Source organism: Ictidomys tridecemlineatus, chromosome 4, assembly GCF_052094955.1.
Source record: "Ictidomys tridecemlineatus isolate mIctTri1 chromosome 4, mIctTri1.hap1, whole genome shotgun sequence".
NCBI classification, from domain to species: domain Eukaryota; kingdom Metazoa; phylum Chordata; class Mammalia; order Rodentia; family Sciuridae; genus Ictidomys; species Ictidomys tridecemlineatus.
Genome location: NC_135480.1, coordinates 61,880,120 through 61,898,082, shown reverse-complemented (window position 1 = coordinate 61,898,082; position 17,963 = coordinate 61,880,120). Strand labels below are relative to the sequence as shown.

At 38.3% G+C, this 17,963-nt stretch overlaps 1 protein-coding gene across 5 annotated transcripts in view; it reads left to right on the top strand.

Annotated features, from left to right (window-relative positions):
- Window positions 1-17,963, top strand: part of Fam168a (family with sequence similarity 168 member A) — a 183,484-nt gene that overhangs the window by 141,415 nt on the left and 24,106 nt on the right. For all 5 annotated transcript variants that reach the window (XM_078046659.1, XM_040284926.2, XM_040284927.2 and 2 more), the window contains one exon: window positions 13,941-14,021. In XM_078046659.1, the coding sequence (XP_077902785.1) occupies window positions 13,941-14,021 (81 nt within the window). The remainder of the gene's footprint in view (window positions 1-13,940; window positions 14,022-17,963) is intronic.

Genomic DNA, 17,963 nt, shown 5'->3' with positions numbered 1-17,963 from the left:
CTCCAGTGCTAGACTTGGTGGGTGGGCCTTAAATTCAATATATAGGCTGCCTCAGAGTCAGGCCTGGTGGGCAGGCCCAAAGGCAGCACTCCACAACTACCTCGTGCTTTGGCTGACCTACATTCTCACTAGTCTAGCACTCTCAGGGGCCAGGCCTCCTAGAGAATAAAAGGAATTCAGATTCATTTTTCTGATGCTAACAGATTCAAGGACCCATCTAATTTATTTTCTTCTATTGAAGAAGAGAGAGGCTGGAGTTGTGGTTCAATGGTAGAGCTCTCTTGTAGCACATTCGAGGCCCTGGGTTCCATCCTCAGCACCACACATAAATAAACAATCAAACAAACAAATAAATAAGATAAAGGTATTGTGTCCAACTACAACTAAAAAAGAAAGAAGAGAGGAGGAGGAGCTTGTGTACTCTGTGTTAGAATGTTTTCCTTACTTTGTAGCTTCTCAGCCTATAGCACTAAAAATGGGGTTTTATCTATCAGGATCAAATTTTGTGGGTTCTGTCACCTAAATATCTTTGCAGTTCCTTCCTCTTTATCCCATTGCTATTCTTTTAACTTTTTCTTTGGGCTACTGCAGTAATTTCTTATTAGGTCCCTCTGATCTTGTCCACTCTGAACCTCTTCCTACGCTGCTGCTCTAGTGGTTTTTGCAAAACACAAATCTGAACCACCCCCACACACACCCCCAGTTAAAAACCCTCCAGTGGTTTCCTTTTATTTACTAGTAAATTCTGTCCTTTAGCCTGGCATTCAGATCCCTTCACAGTTTGCCCCTCAGTCTTCCTTTTTGCCTTCATTTCCTTCTATTTTCCCCTATGTGTAATCATACTAAACTATTTACCATTTTCCTAATAAGGCAAGCATTTTCATACCTTCATGCATAGAATGAATATATATTTCTTTGTTCTCATCCCATACACCTCTGACAAGTTCTTCTCATTCATTGTTCAAGGCCAACTGAAATGTTTCTTCCTCTGAGAAGCTATTCCCAACTCTTCCAAATCTGTTTTTCATAATCTCCTTGGCATTCTGATAACACCCCAACATTCTGATTGTATATTTTATGTAATACCTATAGATTAATTTAAATGACCAAAGTTATTTCCCACTGGACTGTAAACTCGTATGTATAGAAGGTACCTAACACCATGTTTGGCACAGAGAAAGCATTTGCTATATGCTAACTATTATAATGATGATGAAGAAATCTGGATTAAGTCACTTTAGGCCTTCACTGATCACCATCATCAGAGTCTTATTATGTCAGTTCAATTATTATTATTTTTTTAATCAGGGGGAAACCATCAATGGAAGAATGAGCAAAGCAGGAAGAAAATTGAATTGTTTAAAGGAAAGGGGATTTGTATAGTAAAGTCTGATCAAAGGTGAACAATCAGGAGGGGGAAGCTCGAAGGAATTGGATGTATTAGATTTGTACAGGAGAAAATTAAGGAAGAATAACTGATGTCTTCATATCTCTGGAGGGCTGTCCTGAAGCAGAAGAAACTAGCATGTTTTGTGAGGGTAGAACTGGGACCAGTGACTGAGGAAGAAGATGTCAGATCCAATTCCTCATGAGGCTGTTTTTTTTTTTTTTTCTCTCAAAGAGAAGAATTTTCCAACCTCCAGTGCTCTCTAATATGAGCTTTGACTAACCGAAAAGATTCTGAACATACTTCTTTGTCTTACTGAGCCATTAGAAAGGGGTGCAGCAGCAGCTGTTGCCAGGCCTGTGGATCACTGTAAAGGATGGCAAATTAGACTTAGTCACCTCTTAATACTTCTTCCAGTTCTAACTCAGTGTCTGTGTGTTACTTTCAATATCATGAGAATGGCCTATATTAAGACACTGAGCAGGAAAAAAAATAGCTTTTTTTTTTTTTTCCCCTTTTAAACAGACCATATTTGTGTGGTTCGGAAGATGAAATAAAAGTCTTGGCCAAGTTAATGGCAGCCAAATCTGGAGGTTACGTTGAGTAGACTCATATTTTGAGAAGAGGTAAGGAGGTTGGTAGGAATGGACTAATTTGCTCTGGTCAGAGTTTTGTCTCCACTTTCTACTTACTTTGCAAGACATGTCTCAATGATCTCATCTCTAAAATGGAAGTCCTAATGTATTTTATAGAGTTAGGGTGAAAATTAAATCAGATTAAAGACTTGCCTACCACAGTGCTCAGAATATAATACAGATTCCAAATTATATCCTTTCTTTTGCCCTCTTTTTAGTTTGAGAGAATAAAGACTTTTGTTTGGGGTCACTCTGGCATTTGGAGCGAGGGTGGTTTACTTTTTCATTGTGAATGTCAGACCTAAAATGTCTTTATTCCTAAGTATCCCCTGCTCACAAAGGAGTAATCTTCTTTGTCTTACTGAGCCAGAGAGGTAGTCTTTCATTAGTCTTTTAATACTCTATTATTTTTAGCACCTAAAAATCAAGTAGTTTCAGAAATAGTTCTCTGATTTCTGCTGAGAGTAATTTCTAATTTCCATATTAATCAAAAAATAACTTTATATTTCTTTAGTTTTAATCCCAGTAAGAACAAGAAAAGAGGATTAAATTGTAGTGACATTTACAAAGAAATTAAAATGTACACATCAAGATCTCAGGAAACCCAATCACTACTATAGCGTTTGGACTGTAAAAGAGAAAATCTCGCTTGTATCCATTTATTTTCTTCCCTCTTGACCTTCAAAAAATATAAATACAGCCAAATACAGTGGTGTGTTTCTTTAATCTCAGTGGTTCAGGAGACCAAGGCAGGAGGAGCACAAGTTTGAGACCAGCCTCAGCAATTTAACAAGATCCTGTCTCAAAATAAAAGCTAGAAAGGGATTGGGGTATAACTCAGTGGTAAAGCAGCCCTGGGTTAGTCCCTAATATTGCAAAAAAAGAAAACACAGACAAACCCACAGAAGAGGTACATTTGTTTCCAAGGCCCCAGTTATAGTTATTTGGAAGGTGTGGAAAATGCATTGATTTGGGGGTACCTTTCACAGTTTTACCACTGAAAAACTGGATAATCTTAGTCAAAAAGTTACTTCACCTCTGAGCTTATGTTTGCTTATCTACAAATGGGAGAAATAATATTAGGGTTAATTTTAAGATCAAATGAAAAACAGGTGTGAAAATTTTTTTTTGTATGAGCAATGGGTGAAATATACACAAATGTTATTTCAATTCAGTATGCTTTACTACTGATGTACTTCAGCAGATCCAGTCAATCTTGGGGACTTTTAGGGTCTGTAATGTACTACACTCACAGGGCTGAGACTGAGCCTGTAGGGGGAGAACCTTTGGAGTGTGGTAAGAGGAGACTTTTAGCAAGGAATCCACAAATTAGCAAGCTTGACTGTTAGCTTACATTGTAGTGGTGGGAGATGGACAGTGATCACATAAACAAGCATATATGATGTCAGGTTTTAGTACTACAAAAAAAGAAAAAAGAAAGCAGATCAAAGAGCATAGAAAATGATGGAATGCTGTTTTAGAAAGAATGTAAGGTGACCTTTGAACAAAGTTCTAGGAACAGGGAGCACCAAACTTAAAGGCTCTGAATTGGAAAAGTGGTTGGTGCATTTGAGGAATGTCAAGGAGGCCATTGTGGCCAGAGAAGATTAGCAAGGAGGCAATAGGAGAGGAGTTTACACAGGTAGCAGGGACCCAGCTTGTTGAAAGAGATTTGGCTATCATTGTCATGTGGGCTACTTTGGAGAGGAGTTCTGTGACCTGACTTATTTTTTTAAATATATATTTAAGTTGTAGTTGGACACAATATTTTTATTTTATTTTTAAGTGGTGCTGAGGATCAAACCCAGGGCCTTGCACAGCTAGGCGAGCACTCTACCACTGAGCCACAATCCCAGCCCCATGACTTAATGTTTTAATAGGATCACTTTGGCTACTGTATGAAACAGACCATATGGGCTCATCCAGGGGACCAGCTATGAAGCTACAGTAATCTAGGTGGGTATTAATGATGATTTGAATTAGGATAGAAATTGTGTAGACAGTGAGATATGATCAGATTCTAAATATATTTTGAAAAAAGGAGTTGAAAGGATTTGTTAATGGATTAGATGTAGATGGGAAAGAAAGAATAGTCAAGAATGATTCTAAGACTTGCCTTGAGAGTTGGAAGAATGAATTACCATCTAATGCTATAGAGAAAACCATGGAGAACAAGTTTGGGAAGATAAGATGCAAACATTTATTCTTAGTCTTTTATGTTTGAAATAATAATAGCTAACTTTCCTAAAAGGCTTAACTATGAGGGCTGGGGTTGTGGCTATGTGGTAGAGTGCTTGCCTAGCATGTCTGAGGCACTGGGTTCAATTCTCAGCACCACATATAAATAAATAAAATAAAGGTCCATCAACAACTAATAAAAAATATTTTTTTTTTAAAAAAAAGGCTTAACTATGTACTTGGCCCCAGCACTTTGGGTCTTAACTAGTTTAATACTTCTAGCAACGTATTGTATTATCTTGGATTTTTTATTTTTGTAGATATTGTGAATGGGATTGCTTTCTTAATTTCATTCTCAGCAAGTTAGCTACTGATATATAAAAGTACTACTTACTTTTGAATGCTGATTTTTGTATCCTGCTACTTTACTGAATTCATTTATCAGTTCTACCAGTCTTTTGGTTTTCTATTTATAGAGTCATGTCACCTGCATAGAGGGATAATTTGACTCCTCCCTTCTTGTTTAGATGCCTTTTATTTCTTTCTCTCCTAATTGCTCTGACTTGCAGTGCTGTATTGAATATAGCAACAAAAGTGGACATCCTTGTCTTGTCCCATATCTCAGAGAAACACTCTCAGCTTTTTCCTGTTTAGTATGGTATGGGCTGTGGGTTTGTTTTATATGGCTTTTATTAAGAAGAGATGCATTATCTTCTGTAATTTGTTGAGTTTTTATTACAGATGTTTGATTTTATTGAATGCTTTTTATGGATCTATTGATAATCATGATTTTGTCTTTAATTTTGCTAATATGATTGACATGTTTGTTCATTTGCATATGTTGAACTATCTTTGCATCACTTAATCATGGTATAAATCTTTTTTAGTTCCCCCTCTTTCAAGTTTTTGAAGTAGTCTGAAAAAAGAATGCTATTTAGTTCTTTAAAAGTTTGGTATATTTTAGCAGTGAAGTCATCCAATCTTGAGCTTTTCTTTTTTGGGAGACTTTATTACTGGTTCAGTTTTATTACTTGTTACTGATTTGTTTATGTTTTCTACACCTTCATGGTTCAATTTTGGTAGCTTAGATATGTCCAGAAGATTATCTGTTTCTTCTGGGTTTTCTAATCTATTGGCATGTATTTGTTCATAACAGACCTTAATGATTCTTTAACTCCTGAGATATCAGTCTTCTTTTTATCTCTGATTTTATTTAGTTGCCCCCCCATCTTTAGTGTAGCTAAATGTTCACTGATTTTCAAAAAAAACAGCTCTTTGTTTTATTGATCTTTTGTAGGGTGAAAGATGAGGGTCTAGTTTAATTCTTCTACATAGGGATTTCAGTTTCCTCAGCACCACTAAAAGGCTGCCCTTTCTCCAATGTATGTTTTTGGTGCTTTTTTAGAAAATCAATTGTCTATAGATGTATGAATTTATATCTGAGTTATGTATTCTGTTCCATTGGTCTATGTGTCAGTGTTATTTTTTCCTTTGGGGGAGGACACTAAGAATTGACCTAGGACCTCATATATGTGCTTTTATCACTGAGCTACACCCCTAGCTACTAGGTGTCTATTTTTATTCCAGTACCATGTTGTTTTGTTACTATAGCCTCGTAGTAGGTCTTAGGAGCCAGTATCATGTTGTTTCCAGCTTTGTTCTTTTTACTCAAGATTGCTTTAGCTGTTTTTGGTCTTTTATGGTTCCATGTGAATTCTAGAATGCAGTTTTCCATTTCTTTGAAGAATGACACTGGTATTTTAATGGAGATTACATTAACTCTGTGAATCACTTTGACATTTTAACAATATTAATCAATTCTGAACATTTTAACAATATTAATTAATTCTTCCGATTCATGAACTTGGGAGGTCTCTTTATTTTTGCCTTTCTGTTTCTTTCATCACTATTTTGTAACTCTTATTGTAGAGGTCATTTACTGTCTTGGTTAAATTTATTCCCAGGCATTTTAGTTTTTCTGTAGATATTTGATATTATTGGCCTCATTTTACAGATGGGAAAACTAAAGCACAGAGAGGTTAATTAATGTTATTGTTGGAATTCAAACCTAGGCAGTCTGGATCTAGAGCCCACACATAGTTTTTATTCATTCATTCATTCATTCATTTTTTGTATGAGGGATTGAGCTCAGAAGTGTTTAACCATTATGCCATATCCCTAGCCCTTTTGATTTTTTTATTTGGAGACTGGGTCTTGCTAAGTTGCTTAGGGCCTTACTAAGCTGCTGAGGCTGGCTTTGACTCTGTGATCCTCCTGCCTCAGCCTCCCAAGCCACTGGGATTATGGGTGTGTGCCATTGCACTCAGCTCCACTCACAATTTAAAAAATTTTCTCCCTCCTGCCCTTCTTTTCCCTTTCTTTCCCTGCCCTGCCCTTCCCTTTCCTGGGCTCATTTGTATTAGGCAAGTGCTCAACTACTGACATACACTCCCAGCTATCAGGAGCCACTCTTTTTTTTTTTTTGGTACCGGGATTGAACTCAGGGACTCTCAACTCTGAGCCAAATCCCCAGCCATCTTTTGTGTTTTATTTAGAGACAGGGTCTCACTGAGTTGCTTAGCACCTCACCATTGCTGAGGCTGGCTTTGAACTTGCAAACCTGCTGTACTGCAAAGCCTTCATATCTAGCAAGCATCCAAGTAGAGATGTAAAGAAGGCAGTTAGATACTATATGAATCAGAAGTTCAGGCAAGAAGTATAGCAATATAAAAAGCCAAGTATAATTAGTGGACAGATGAAGTCAGAAAGGAAGGTTAGGGCAACTACCATAAAAGGAGACATGGTCACAAGAAGGCAAAATTTTAAGTTCAAGCCCTTGAAGACAAGGGGTTTGGTTAAAATATCAGTTCTACCTCTCAGAGCCAAGGAGGGCATAAGTGAAGCCAGTGGTGGATGACCTCAAAATGCTACTTTCATCTGGAATGCCCTTTTTTCTCTTTTTAATTTACATCCAGGGACACTTTGCCCAGGATAATTCCTAACTGACAATAGATCTAAATAATGATGATTAATGAAAGTCTTTTCTCTGACCAGTCTAACTTTGTCATGGCACATTTCAGACTATATTCTAACTGTCCACTTATCTCTGCCCCCTTCCACAACTTTCTATCCTCTTATCTTTCTCCTTCATCAGTTGGTGACCATCTCAAAGCCAGAGACCCTGTTGAATTTGTTTCATTTGTTTTTAAACCACTCAGGCTAGGGTTAGAGCTCAGAGCTAGAGTGCTTGTCTAGCATGCATAACGCCCTGTGTTCAGTTTCCAGCATCACAAAACAAAAAACAAAAACCTTCACAAAACTCATGGAGAAAAAAGGGCTGGGTATGTAGCTCAAGATAGAATCCTTGCCTAGTGTGAGAAACATGCTCACCTGCCCAAACCCAAACAAGGGGCTCAGAAACAAGAGGTACAGGGGAATAAAAAAAAAAAAAAAAACTAAAAACAAAACAACAATAACAACAACAACAACAAAAACAGGCTTTGATGACAGTCTTGCAAAATCAGGTGTCTGGTTGAGCAGGCATACCCAGAATGGTTTCGATTAGCATTTTATCCCCCAGTGTGCAAGGTCCTTTATTGCCATCTATCCTAGCTGGCGATCTAATGCTGGGTTCACAAAATCTGACTATTCCAATAACTTAAAAAAAAAAAAAAGACAAAGAGGGGCTGTGTATGTGGCTCAAGCGGTAGCAAGCTTACCTGGCATGCGCGGGGGCGCTGGGTTCGATCCTCAGCACCACATAAAAAATAAAGATGTTTGTGTCCACTGAAAACTAAGAAATAAATATTTAAAAAATTCTCTCTCTTAAAAAAAAAAAAAGACAAAGAAAGCATGCAAACACACAGAAGTACCTTTTCAAAATCCATGATGGCTCTCTGACCTTAAGGGTCCGTGGAAAGAGAATGAGCACTGGAATTCTTTTTTCTTATATGGGAGACACACAAGGGGAGGTTCCATGGAACATTCTATCCCCAAAAGGGCAAAGGGGTAGGATTACTAAGGAACAGGTAAGTGTAACTCAACTCCAGCTGGTGATGCCTACTCCTGGAGCCAAACCTTGTTGTCCCAGCTGGGGGTAACACCCAAGTTACTACTGAAGGCAACAATTGTTCAGTGCCTCTGGGTATCAGGACTTAAAGGCTTGTGCATCCAGGGTAGCTCCTGACAGTCCTACCGCCCCCCCCCCCCACACACACACCCATTCCTCATTGGCTGAGTATTGTGAGGTACACAGTCTTCTCAAAAGTTGCCTAGGTTTTACTGTCTCCTATTGTGTTATTTAAAGAATAAATTTATACCTTAGCTGTTCCCATCTCCCTTTGTTCTCTTGCGGGGAGAAAGTCTTCTTGGATTGAGTACCTTTTGGCACATATACAAGCTCTTACTTTTTTACCTAAGTTATTATTTCTTTTTATTTTTGGGAGGTGGGTACTAGGATTAAACTCAGGGGTACTCAACCACTGAGCCACATCCCCAGCCTTATTTTATATTTTTTTTAGAGATAAGGTCTCTCTGAGTTGCTTAGCACCTCCCTGTTGCTGAGGCGGCTTTGAACCCACAATCCTCGTGTCCCAGACTCCCGAGCTGCTGGGATTTCAGGTGTGCACCACCACACCTGGCCTAAGTTATTATTTCTTAACAGATATCTATCTCTGTGGGTCAGACAGACTCCTTTCCCCACCTCCTGTTTTGTCAAAGGGCTGTTTAGGTACATGGATTTCGGATCTGTCACAGTCATTGACTATGGTGCTGTTGTGAGTTAACTGCTTGAAACTTTCCATTCTGCTCTATTTCCCCTCCAGCTGCCTTTCCTTTCTTATGTCCTAATTTTACATTTAAGACTAAATATTGTATTCTGAAAATGGACCACTGGACTTTCTCACACCTACCATGCATGAGGCCCTGAGTTCAGTCCCCAACACACACACACAGAGCCATTCATCATTGCAGAAAACAACCCTTTGATAATCTCTTCATTGAGTACCTATACCTATTCTTTGCCTTATCTGTGCTTGGCATTAAAATGCAGATATCATCATCAGTAGAAGCAGCAGGATGAAAAATATCAGTTGAGACAAGGAAATAAAATAAACAAAATGAAAACTAGAAAAGAGTAGGGAAGGAACCCAATTTATCTGTGATTTCCCTTTTGGACAAAGTTGATAGTAGGGAAAGAATATTCCCTGCTGGCTATGCAGGCTGTCAGCCACCCAGCATTTGAGAAGCTCTGAGCTTACTGTCCAGGATGAGGGTGGTGATTTGGTGAGCTGAGTGGGAAGCGGGACTGACCAAGAGGTATTGTATACAAGCAAATGAGACATAGCTGTGCCTTCAAGGAGCTTACAGTTTGGGGAGAGGGGTGTAGGATAGGAAATGAAAACAAGGCTTTGAAGTGTACAGTGTAATAATTATAGTGTGAAGTACAATGTGTTAAGGCAACTATGTATCTTCAAATTTTTGTGTTCTAAAAGGTAGAAGCTACAGGTAGTCAGACTTTGGAGCAGTATGAGAAGGCATTTTTGGACAGAGTGGTCTCACAGTGGAGTAGGGGATCTTAGGAAAGGAAGGCCTTTACTGTCAGTAAAGATATAAGTTTGGGATAAATGATTTCATTGTGGTTATTGTAATGGAAGCACTAACTCCTCCTAATACAAGATTGGGCTAAAGGGATTTTAAGGTGCCTTCTAACCTCAGCAGTCTATGATCCTAGAAGTCCCTTCCCTTTTCTGAGCATCACCCATAAAATGAAGAAGAGTCAACAAAATAAAACCCCTATAGTGCTGCCATTCTATGTGAATTAAAAATAATTCTGCTTGGAAACATTTAAGGAAGATCCTATAATTGCCCCTGAAGTAAATAGCATATGAGGTGACAGAACAGTGATTACCCATGCTGCAGTCTCTCACTTGAAGCTGAGTATAGATTCCATCCATAAGACTGATCACTTAGCTTTCCAGCTTAGACCCTGACTTTCTTCTGCAGAGTGACATACCTCCTGATTGCTAATTAAATGACAAGTTGGTTACCTCAGTTCCAAAATCAGAAATGATCAAAGATGAATTCAGAAGTGCATTTTCTTTGGAGTTGGAAAAGATTTAGGGAACAGCATATTAACAAAGATACATTATTAAAGCTCCAATATTTACAAATCCCAAAGAAGCTTTTAGGGATTTAGGGATTTAATCTTTGACTTTTAAAACCAGCTTTTCATTGTCAGTCAAAATACCAAAGAGCATTTAAAAACTGCAGGGAGTAAGTAGTGAGGCAGGCACTATTATACTGCTAGTGTAAGTTCAAATTGATAGTTTTTCTAGAAGGCAGTGCAGCAAAGTATTTGAAGACTTAGCCTGTCACTTCTCATCACTGCACTACTGCTGTCCTGGTCTGAGCCCCACCATCTAGTGCCAGGAGTTTGCAATAGCTCCCTGCTGGTCTCCATGCTTCTCTATCCTTGCCCCCTTGTACTCTCTTTTCAGCACAACCATCAGAGTGACCCTTTTCACATAAGTCAGATCATGTTATTCTATTCAAAACCCTGTGACAGATTCTCATTTCACTTAGAATGAAAGTTGTAGTCCTCATAGTAGCCTGTAAGGCCATACATGAACTGAATAGCTCTTTATCTTTCTTACTCCCTCTGCTACTACTACTGTATCCCTTATTTGTTCCACTCCAGCCTCTGCTGTTCCTCTGCTGTGTCCCTTATGCTCCCCAACTTCGGCCCTTTGCATTGATTGTTTTCTTTGTCTGAAATGCTTCGGCTTTTTGTTTGATTAATCATATAATTTCCCTCAAATTTGTGGAAATCTTACCTTCTCAGTTTCTTACCCTGATTATCCTATTTAATATTGCAGTGCTCTCAACCTAGACAGTGGCAATTCTGGTGTTTTTCATCCTGCCTTTTTTTTTTCTCCCATAGCAATTGCTAATGAAGTGACACATTGATTATCTCAATTCGAAAATCAGAAAATGATTGAAGATGAATTCAGAAATGAATTCTCTCTGGAGTTGAAAAGGGTTTAAGGACCAGCATATTAACAAAGATACATTATTAAAACACCAGTACTTAGAAATCCCCCAAATTTTGTTTATATTTCCTATTTATCCATTGCCTTCTTTCCCCTGCTTAGACTATAAGTTCCACAAGGGCAGAGGTCTTAGTTTTGTTCCCTAAACCAGTGTCTGGTACAGAATTGATAATCAAATATTTGTTCAATGGATGAATTATAAAAATAGCCTTAGGAATCTCACTTCTAGTACTAATATTTTTCTAAGCTTAAGATTAGCTTTAATTTATTATTATTATTTTAATTGTACAAATTTAGGGATACAATGTGATAATTTAAACACATATCAGTATGCAAAAATCATATCAGATTAGTTAACATTTACATTTCATTAAGCATTTAACATTCTTTTTTAATTAACACATAATAATTGTATATATTTATGAGGTATATGTGATATTTTGTACTGAACAAATATGATAACTAATATTTCCATCTTATCATTACTTGGATTTGGAGACTTATGAAGAGATTATTTGTTTTGTGGTATGAGATAGAAGTCAGAGCTTCTCTAATTCTAGGTAAGGGCTCTTAGCACTGAGCCTTACCTATGAAGAGATTTGGGTTTCTTGTGTGGGAGGGTACTAGGGATTTAACCTAAGAGCTGATTTAACCTAACCACTGAGTTGCATCCCCAGCCCTTTTTATTTTTTATTTATAAAACAGGTTTCACTGAGTTACTTAGGGCCTCACTGAGCTGCTGAGATGGGCTTTGAACTCTCCATCCTCTTGCCTTAGTTCCCGAGCCTCTGGGATTATAGGTGTGCACCACTGTGCCTGGCTTCTATGAAGAGATTTCATAAGATGATTCTTGGAAACTCTCTGTAGTGGCTACAATATTCATTTAATATGTCTGTTGATAGATAAGGACATTTAATTTGCTTTTAGACCTAATTTTTAAAGAAATAGAGTTGCAGCCAAAGTTTTATTTAGTTTACTTGATGTTGTTAGCTATAATAAAAATGAAAATTTCAAACAACCTAAACATCTAAAAGCAGGGTAATGGTTAAGTGATTTGATATATCTGTGTAATGGAATAGTATAAAGATATTAAAAATAAAGTTTTTTAATAATATGTGATTATGTGGGAAAATGTTTATGTTTAAATGAAACATGAAACTATATATACCTCTACCTCATACCATACACAAAAATTAACTCAAAAGCCCCCAAACTATAAAACTCTTAGAAGAAAACCAACATCTTTATGGCCTTGGTTTTAGCAATAGATTCTTGGATATATTACAAAAGCACAAGTAGCAAAAAGAGAAGTAGATAATTGGACTTTAAAAATTGCATTGAAAGGATTATCAAGTGAAAACCCACAGAGTTGGAGAAAATATTTGCAAATTATTTATTTGGTAATGGCTCAATATTCAGAATATATAAAGAACTCCTACATTGTGTGACAGCAAAAAGATGACCCAGTTACAAAATGGGCAAATGATTTGGGTAGACATTTCTCCAGAGAAGATATACAAGCCAGGCCCAGTGGCATACACCTGTAATCCCAGCAGCTCAGGAAGCTGAGGCAAGGAGGATCAGAAGCTCAGTTCAGCCTCAGCAATTTAGTGAGACCCTGTGTCAAAATAAAAAGGGCTGGGAATGTGGCTCAGTGGTTGAGGACCCCTGGATTCAATCCCTGGTTAAAAAAAAGGAAGATGTATACATGGCCAACAAGCACATAAAAAGGTGTTCAACATCATTAATTATTAGGGAAATATAAATCAAAATTATGAGATACCACTTCACACTAACTGTAAAAGCTATAATTTTTTTAAAAAAAGCATTGGTGAGGATGGGGAGAAATTGTAGAGATAGGAAGTGAATTAGAGATTACCAGGGTAGGGGTTGTGGGGAGTGGGAAATTGTTATTAATAGACACAGATTTTATGTGGGATGATAAAAGGTTATATAAACAGATACTGATGATAGTTGCACAACATTGTGAATGTAATTAATGTCACTGAATTGTATATGTAAATGGTTAAAATTCCAAATTTTATATTTACTTTGCCACAATGGAAGTTAAAAAAAAAAAACAGAACTGTATATGATATGCTATGATGAGCTGGCATTGGTGTACGTGATCTTGAGTGCTGACTGTGAGCATTTCTTCCCAACTACTCATTTAAGTGATATTGGTAGCTTGAAATTGGCCATAGTGAGATTATTTACATCATGGCAATTGGCGTATGCTAGAAAAGCACCCCACTCCCAACCTCTTCAAGCCAATTGTTAAATACTTGCCAGTACACCACTGAATATATGTGTATAAAATCCATAGAAAGCTACCTAGAAAAAAAATAGATGCCCAACTGTGGTTACCTCTCAGAGCAGTTTTGTGGCAGAATGTGAAAATAAGCATATACGTTTTATCATAAGCTCTTTTAATTTTTTTTCCACTTTTTTTACAGTGAAAATGCAGGCATATTTTATGTATTGCTTTTTAAAAGTGGGCCCAAAAATCTGCATTTATTGGAGTTATGGTATTAATGACTTTTCTCTTGAGAGTCTGAAAGCTCTGTGAAATGGCCTGTGAAGAAAATGAAAGCCAAGCCTGTAACTTGAATTTGTTTCCTTAGAAATCTCCTTTGTTGTTAGTGTTGTTGTTTTCCTTGCCTAAGTAAGACTTTTCTTGTCTTTATGTAGGTTACCCTACAGCCTACCCGGCAGCGGCCCCTGCCTACAATCCCAGCCTGTACCCAACCAATAGCCCAAGTTATGCTCCAGGTAAACAGAGTGGGGGCATCAGTGATGAATGGGGTGGGAGGTGTGGGAAAACAAACCCACTTGCTGGCCTTTCCCTGTCTTTAATTGCTCTGGGCTCAGCCTATCCTGGTTTGAATCTGTGGGAGTCCATACCTTCTGGGAACTGAGGCAGATCAGCCTCAGGGTGGGGGTTGGAAGTAAAATCTTCCTCATTCTCCTTGGGTCTTAAGCTTGGCTTATTTCTCCTATAGTGGAATGTATGAAACATGCATCCTTCTTACAGAACTCCTTCTACTCTCCCAAGCAAGATCCAAATTCATTCTTTGCTCAGTTTCCCCTGAGGCTGCTGCTGGGAAACACATGAACACGTGTACACACACACATACAGCCAAATACCGGGGTATAGATATGGAAGGGAGTAAGAGACTTGCCATCAGAGGGTAAAGAAGTGGTTTTCGAGCTTAGAAAAGCTACTTGTTTTTCAAAAATAATAAATGTCCAATACTTCTTGGATAGAGGTTGAAGTGGATATGAAAATATTAAAAGGGTTTATTCTAATTTGGGCAGTTGCATTGCAGAGATCTTACACTGATCGTAACCCCTTGCTGAGCCAATACTTAAACACTCAAGAGCAGGAAAATTGGGCATGGTGTCCTAACTACTCAGGCGGCTGAGGTAGGAGGATTGCAAGTTTGAGGCCAGTCTAGACAACTTATCAAGAACCTTTCTCAAAATAAAAAATAAAAGGACTGGGGGTGTGGCTCAGTGGTAGAGCACTTGCCTAGCAAGCATGAAGCCCTTTAGATTGCTAGAACTGGGGTAGGAAAAAGAGCAAGAGAATGTATAGGTTCTGTGGTTAGAAAATCCTGGGTTAAAATCCAGATTACCCAACTGATTCATTAAAGCCTTGGGCAGTTACCTCACCTCTCTTGAGATTCAAATGTAACTACTTACCTCAGGGTTTAAGTTGTTTTATGGAAACTCTTCTTCATTTATTCAGCAAGTATTTATTCGTTGACTGTCCTCCATACTGGGATAGAAAAATTAAAACATGATATCTTTCCCTGAAGTAGCTTACAGTCCATTTTGGAGCCTAACATGTAGACAAATTCATTGCAATACAATACAGTAAATATTATAAAAGGAATACATATTAAAAGAGAAGAGGGAACCACAGTCTGCCTGGAGGTAAGAGTATAGAAGAATAGAGACTTGAGGGAGAAATAGAAAGTCTCCCCCACTCCCAACTGCTGGGGATTGGACGCAGAGCCTCATGCATTCTAGGTAAGTACTATACCACTGAGCCACATCCCCAGCCCTAGGAGGAGTTCTTTTAATCACACAAAGGAGGACTGGGCATTCCAGGCAGAGCAAGCTTGGTAAAGACATGGAAATGTGGGAACATGACACTGTTAGAGACTTAGAAGTGAATAGGAATAGTTGAAGCATGGGCCAGGGTGGGAGGTGGTGATGAATCTTAACTAAAGATGTGAAAAGGTGATTTGGAAAGGCCTTGAATATCCTAACATCCCATTTTCTTGTTTAGTGATTATTATTATGGAATTTAAAAGCTTGAAAAGATTCCAGAGGTTTCTCCAGTTAAGCCTCTTGACTACAGAAACCCAGAAACAGTGTTTAGTTCCACATTATCCAATGAATCAGCAACAACTTATGAACTAGAACCCTTGGCAGATTTCCTGTCTCTCAGTCCCATGCTGTTTTGTACTAAACCAGTATTCTTTCTACTGTCATTCCCCTTTGTGTGTATGTGTATATGGTATTAGGAATCGAACCAGGACCTCATACAAGCTCTGTAGCGCTGAGCTGCATCCCCAGTCCCCTCATTCCCATTCTTCTGGGATATTTAAAGCAGAAATGAATGTGGGCTATATTTGAAGATCTCTGTTTGAGCCCTGGAATCATATCCTTACCATACCCCCCACCCCATCTCTCTCTCTCTCACACACACACATCATGAAGTTATCAGATAGGACCCTCTTTTTTTTTTTTTCTGCAAACAAGAGTTGTTTTATACATATAACTAATGATAACCCCTAAAGTGTTTACATAAATGTGACATTACACAGATATTCATTTTGGCCCTATTATGCCTGAGGCAGTCAGGAAGACTGAAGAAGCTGCTGTCACTGCCTTAAGAGCTTATAAGGGAAGTGGTGATACATGGACCAAAATCTACATCTCAGCATTGATTTTCTGTTTTCTTTTAATCAATAAAATATATTTCCCCAAAAATCTATAATAGGAGGCAGCAACAATAAAAGCTGCAGAAATTCTCTCTGAAAAAAATAATGAAATTTGGTAAGTTTTATCTTTAAAAGCTATGGTAGCTTTGGTTATTAAATCTATCACAATAGGTAAGTGATTTAAATCTTCATGAGATCTGTGAGTTGGCTTTGTAAACTAGTCTAAAGCAAAGTGAAACAAGTTGTAGCAGAAGCTGAGGTAGGAGTGAGGAATATTGATTGTCTTGATAGTCAGGAGGCCACCAATGACCTCACTGGCAGCAGTCAGGTAGGTGGTGAGACTGGAAACCAATCTATGGTGAACCAGGGAGGAGAGAAGTAGATTTAGCAGGTGGAGGCCATGCTTACGAGAAGCTTGGCTACCAGGGAAAGCCAAATAAAATGGCATTGACTATAAAGGGTGCTTGGGGTTGAGAAAGTTTTGGGGGGTATAGGCATGATTGGGTATAGGCATGATGGGAGGAGCAAGTGGAGGGGACAAGTCAGATATGCGGGAGAAGCAGTGCCACACAGCTAGGCCTGCACAGAGACTGCATTGGGGTGGGAAATCGAGAATTCAGTTCTCTTCCTAGTTTTGGGGAATTGAGTGGCAGGGGGAAGTGGGGTACCTCACACAGGAGGGCAGTTCTTCCTCTCAGATCATAGGAAAAGTCACAGGAAATGTGTTTAGAATCAATTGACCAGTGGAAAGTGGAGAGTTATGATCTAATGGCCTTGATTTGCTGACACAAAGGTGATGAGGGATAGAGGAAAAATAAAAGTCAAAGTGTAAAAGCCTCACATGAAACAGTGGGAATGGAAACTACTAAATGATAGCACAGAGCAGGGTAATACTGGAGGCTGAGTGAGGTGGAGGCCAGGAATTGGTCCAGGCTCTAATTCCCAGCAGTGGGCTCTTTTCAGCACTTCTGGTGAAAGATTATAAGATTGTTTGGCAAGAAAGAGGGAAGACAAGGAATAAATAGCTATTATTTAGTGAAGGGTTCCTTTGTGTCAGAGACTATTTTAAGCTCTTTACAGATGTTAACTTGTTTTATAACAAATCAGAACTTTGAGGTGAGTACTATTGTTACTCCCATTTTCTAAATGGAAAAACTAAAACTCAGAGAAGTTGAGTAACTAGCTCAAAGTTCCACAGCCCAGTATCATGTCACATGGCTACGTGAACTCTAAACCACTACTTTATTGTTGAGGCAGTTGGCAGAGAGAAATTGAAGTGTTAAACTGGAATAACCAGAGTAGAGAGAAAAGGTGGTGCAGAAAGGAGGAAATTGAGACTGTCAAAGAAAAAATGAACTAAAACAAAAATGGAGAGATTGGAAAACTGCTGGTAAAAAAAAAAAAAAGTAAAATAATAAAAGTCATCACCTAACATGATTTTCCCATTTTATGGCTTTTTGTTTGTTTGGTTTTTGGTACTAGGAATTGAACCCAGGAGTGCTTAACCACTGAACCACATCCCAGCCCCTTTTATATTTTATTTAGAGACAGGGTCTTGCTAAGTTACTGAGGCTGGCTTTGAACTCATGATCCTCCTGTGCACCACCATGCCCAGTCCAATTTTGTGTTTTAAAAGTCAACATATTTTCAGGAGCTAATGGAGGTAACCTAGACCATTTGCTCAGAAACCCACAAAGTACACAAGAAAGGGTAATGCTACTGCATTGTATTAGAAAGCCGCATCCTGAAAGTTGGAAAA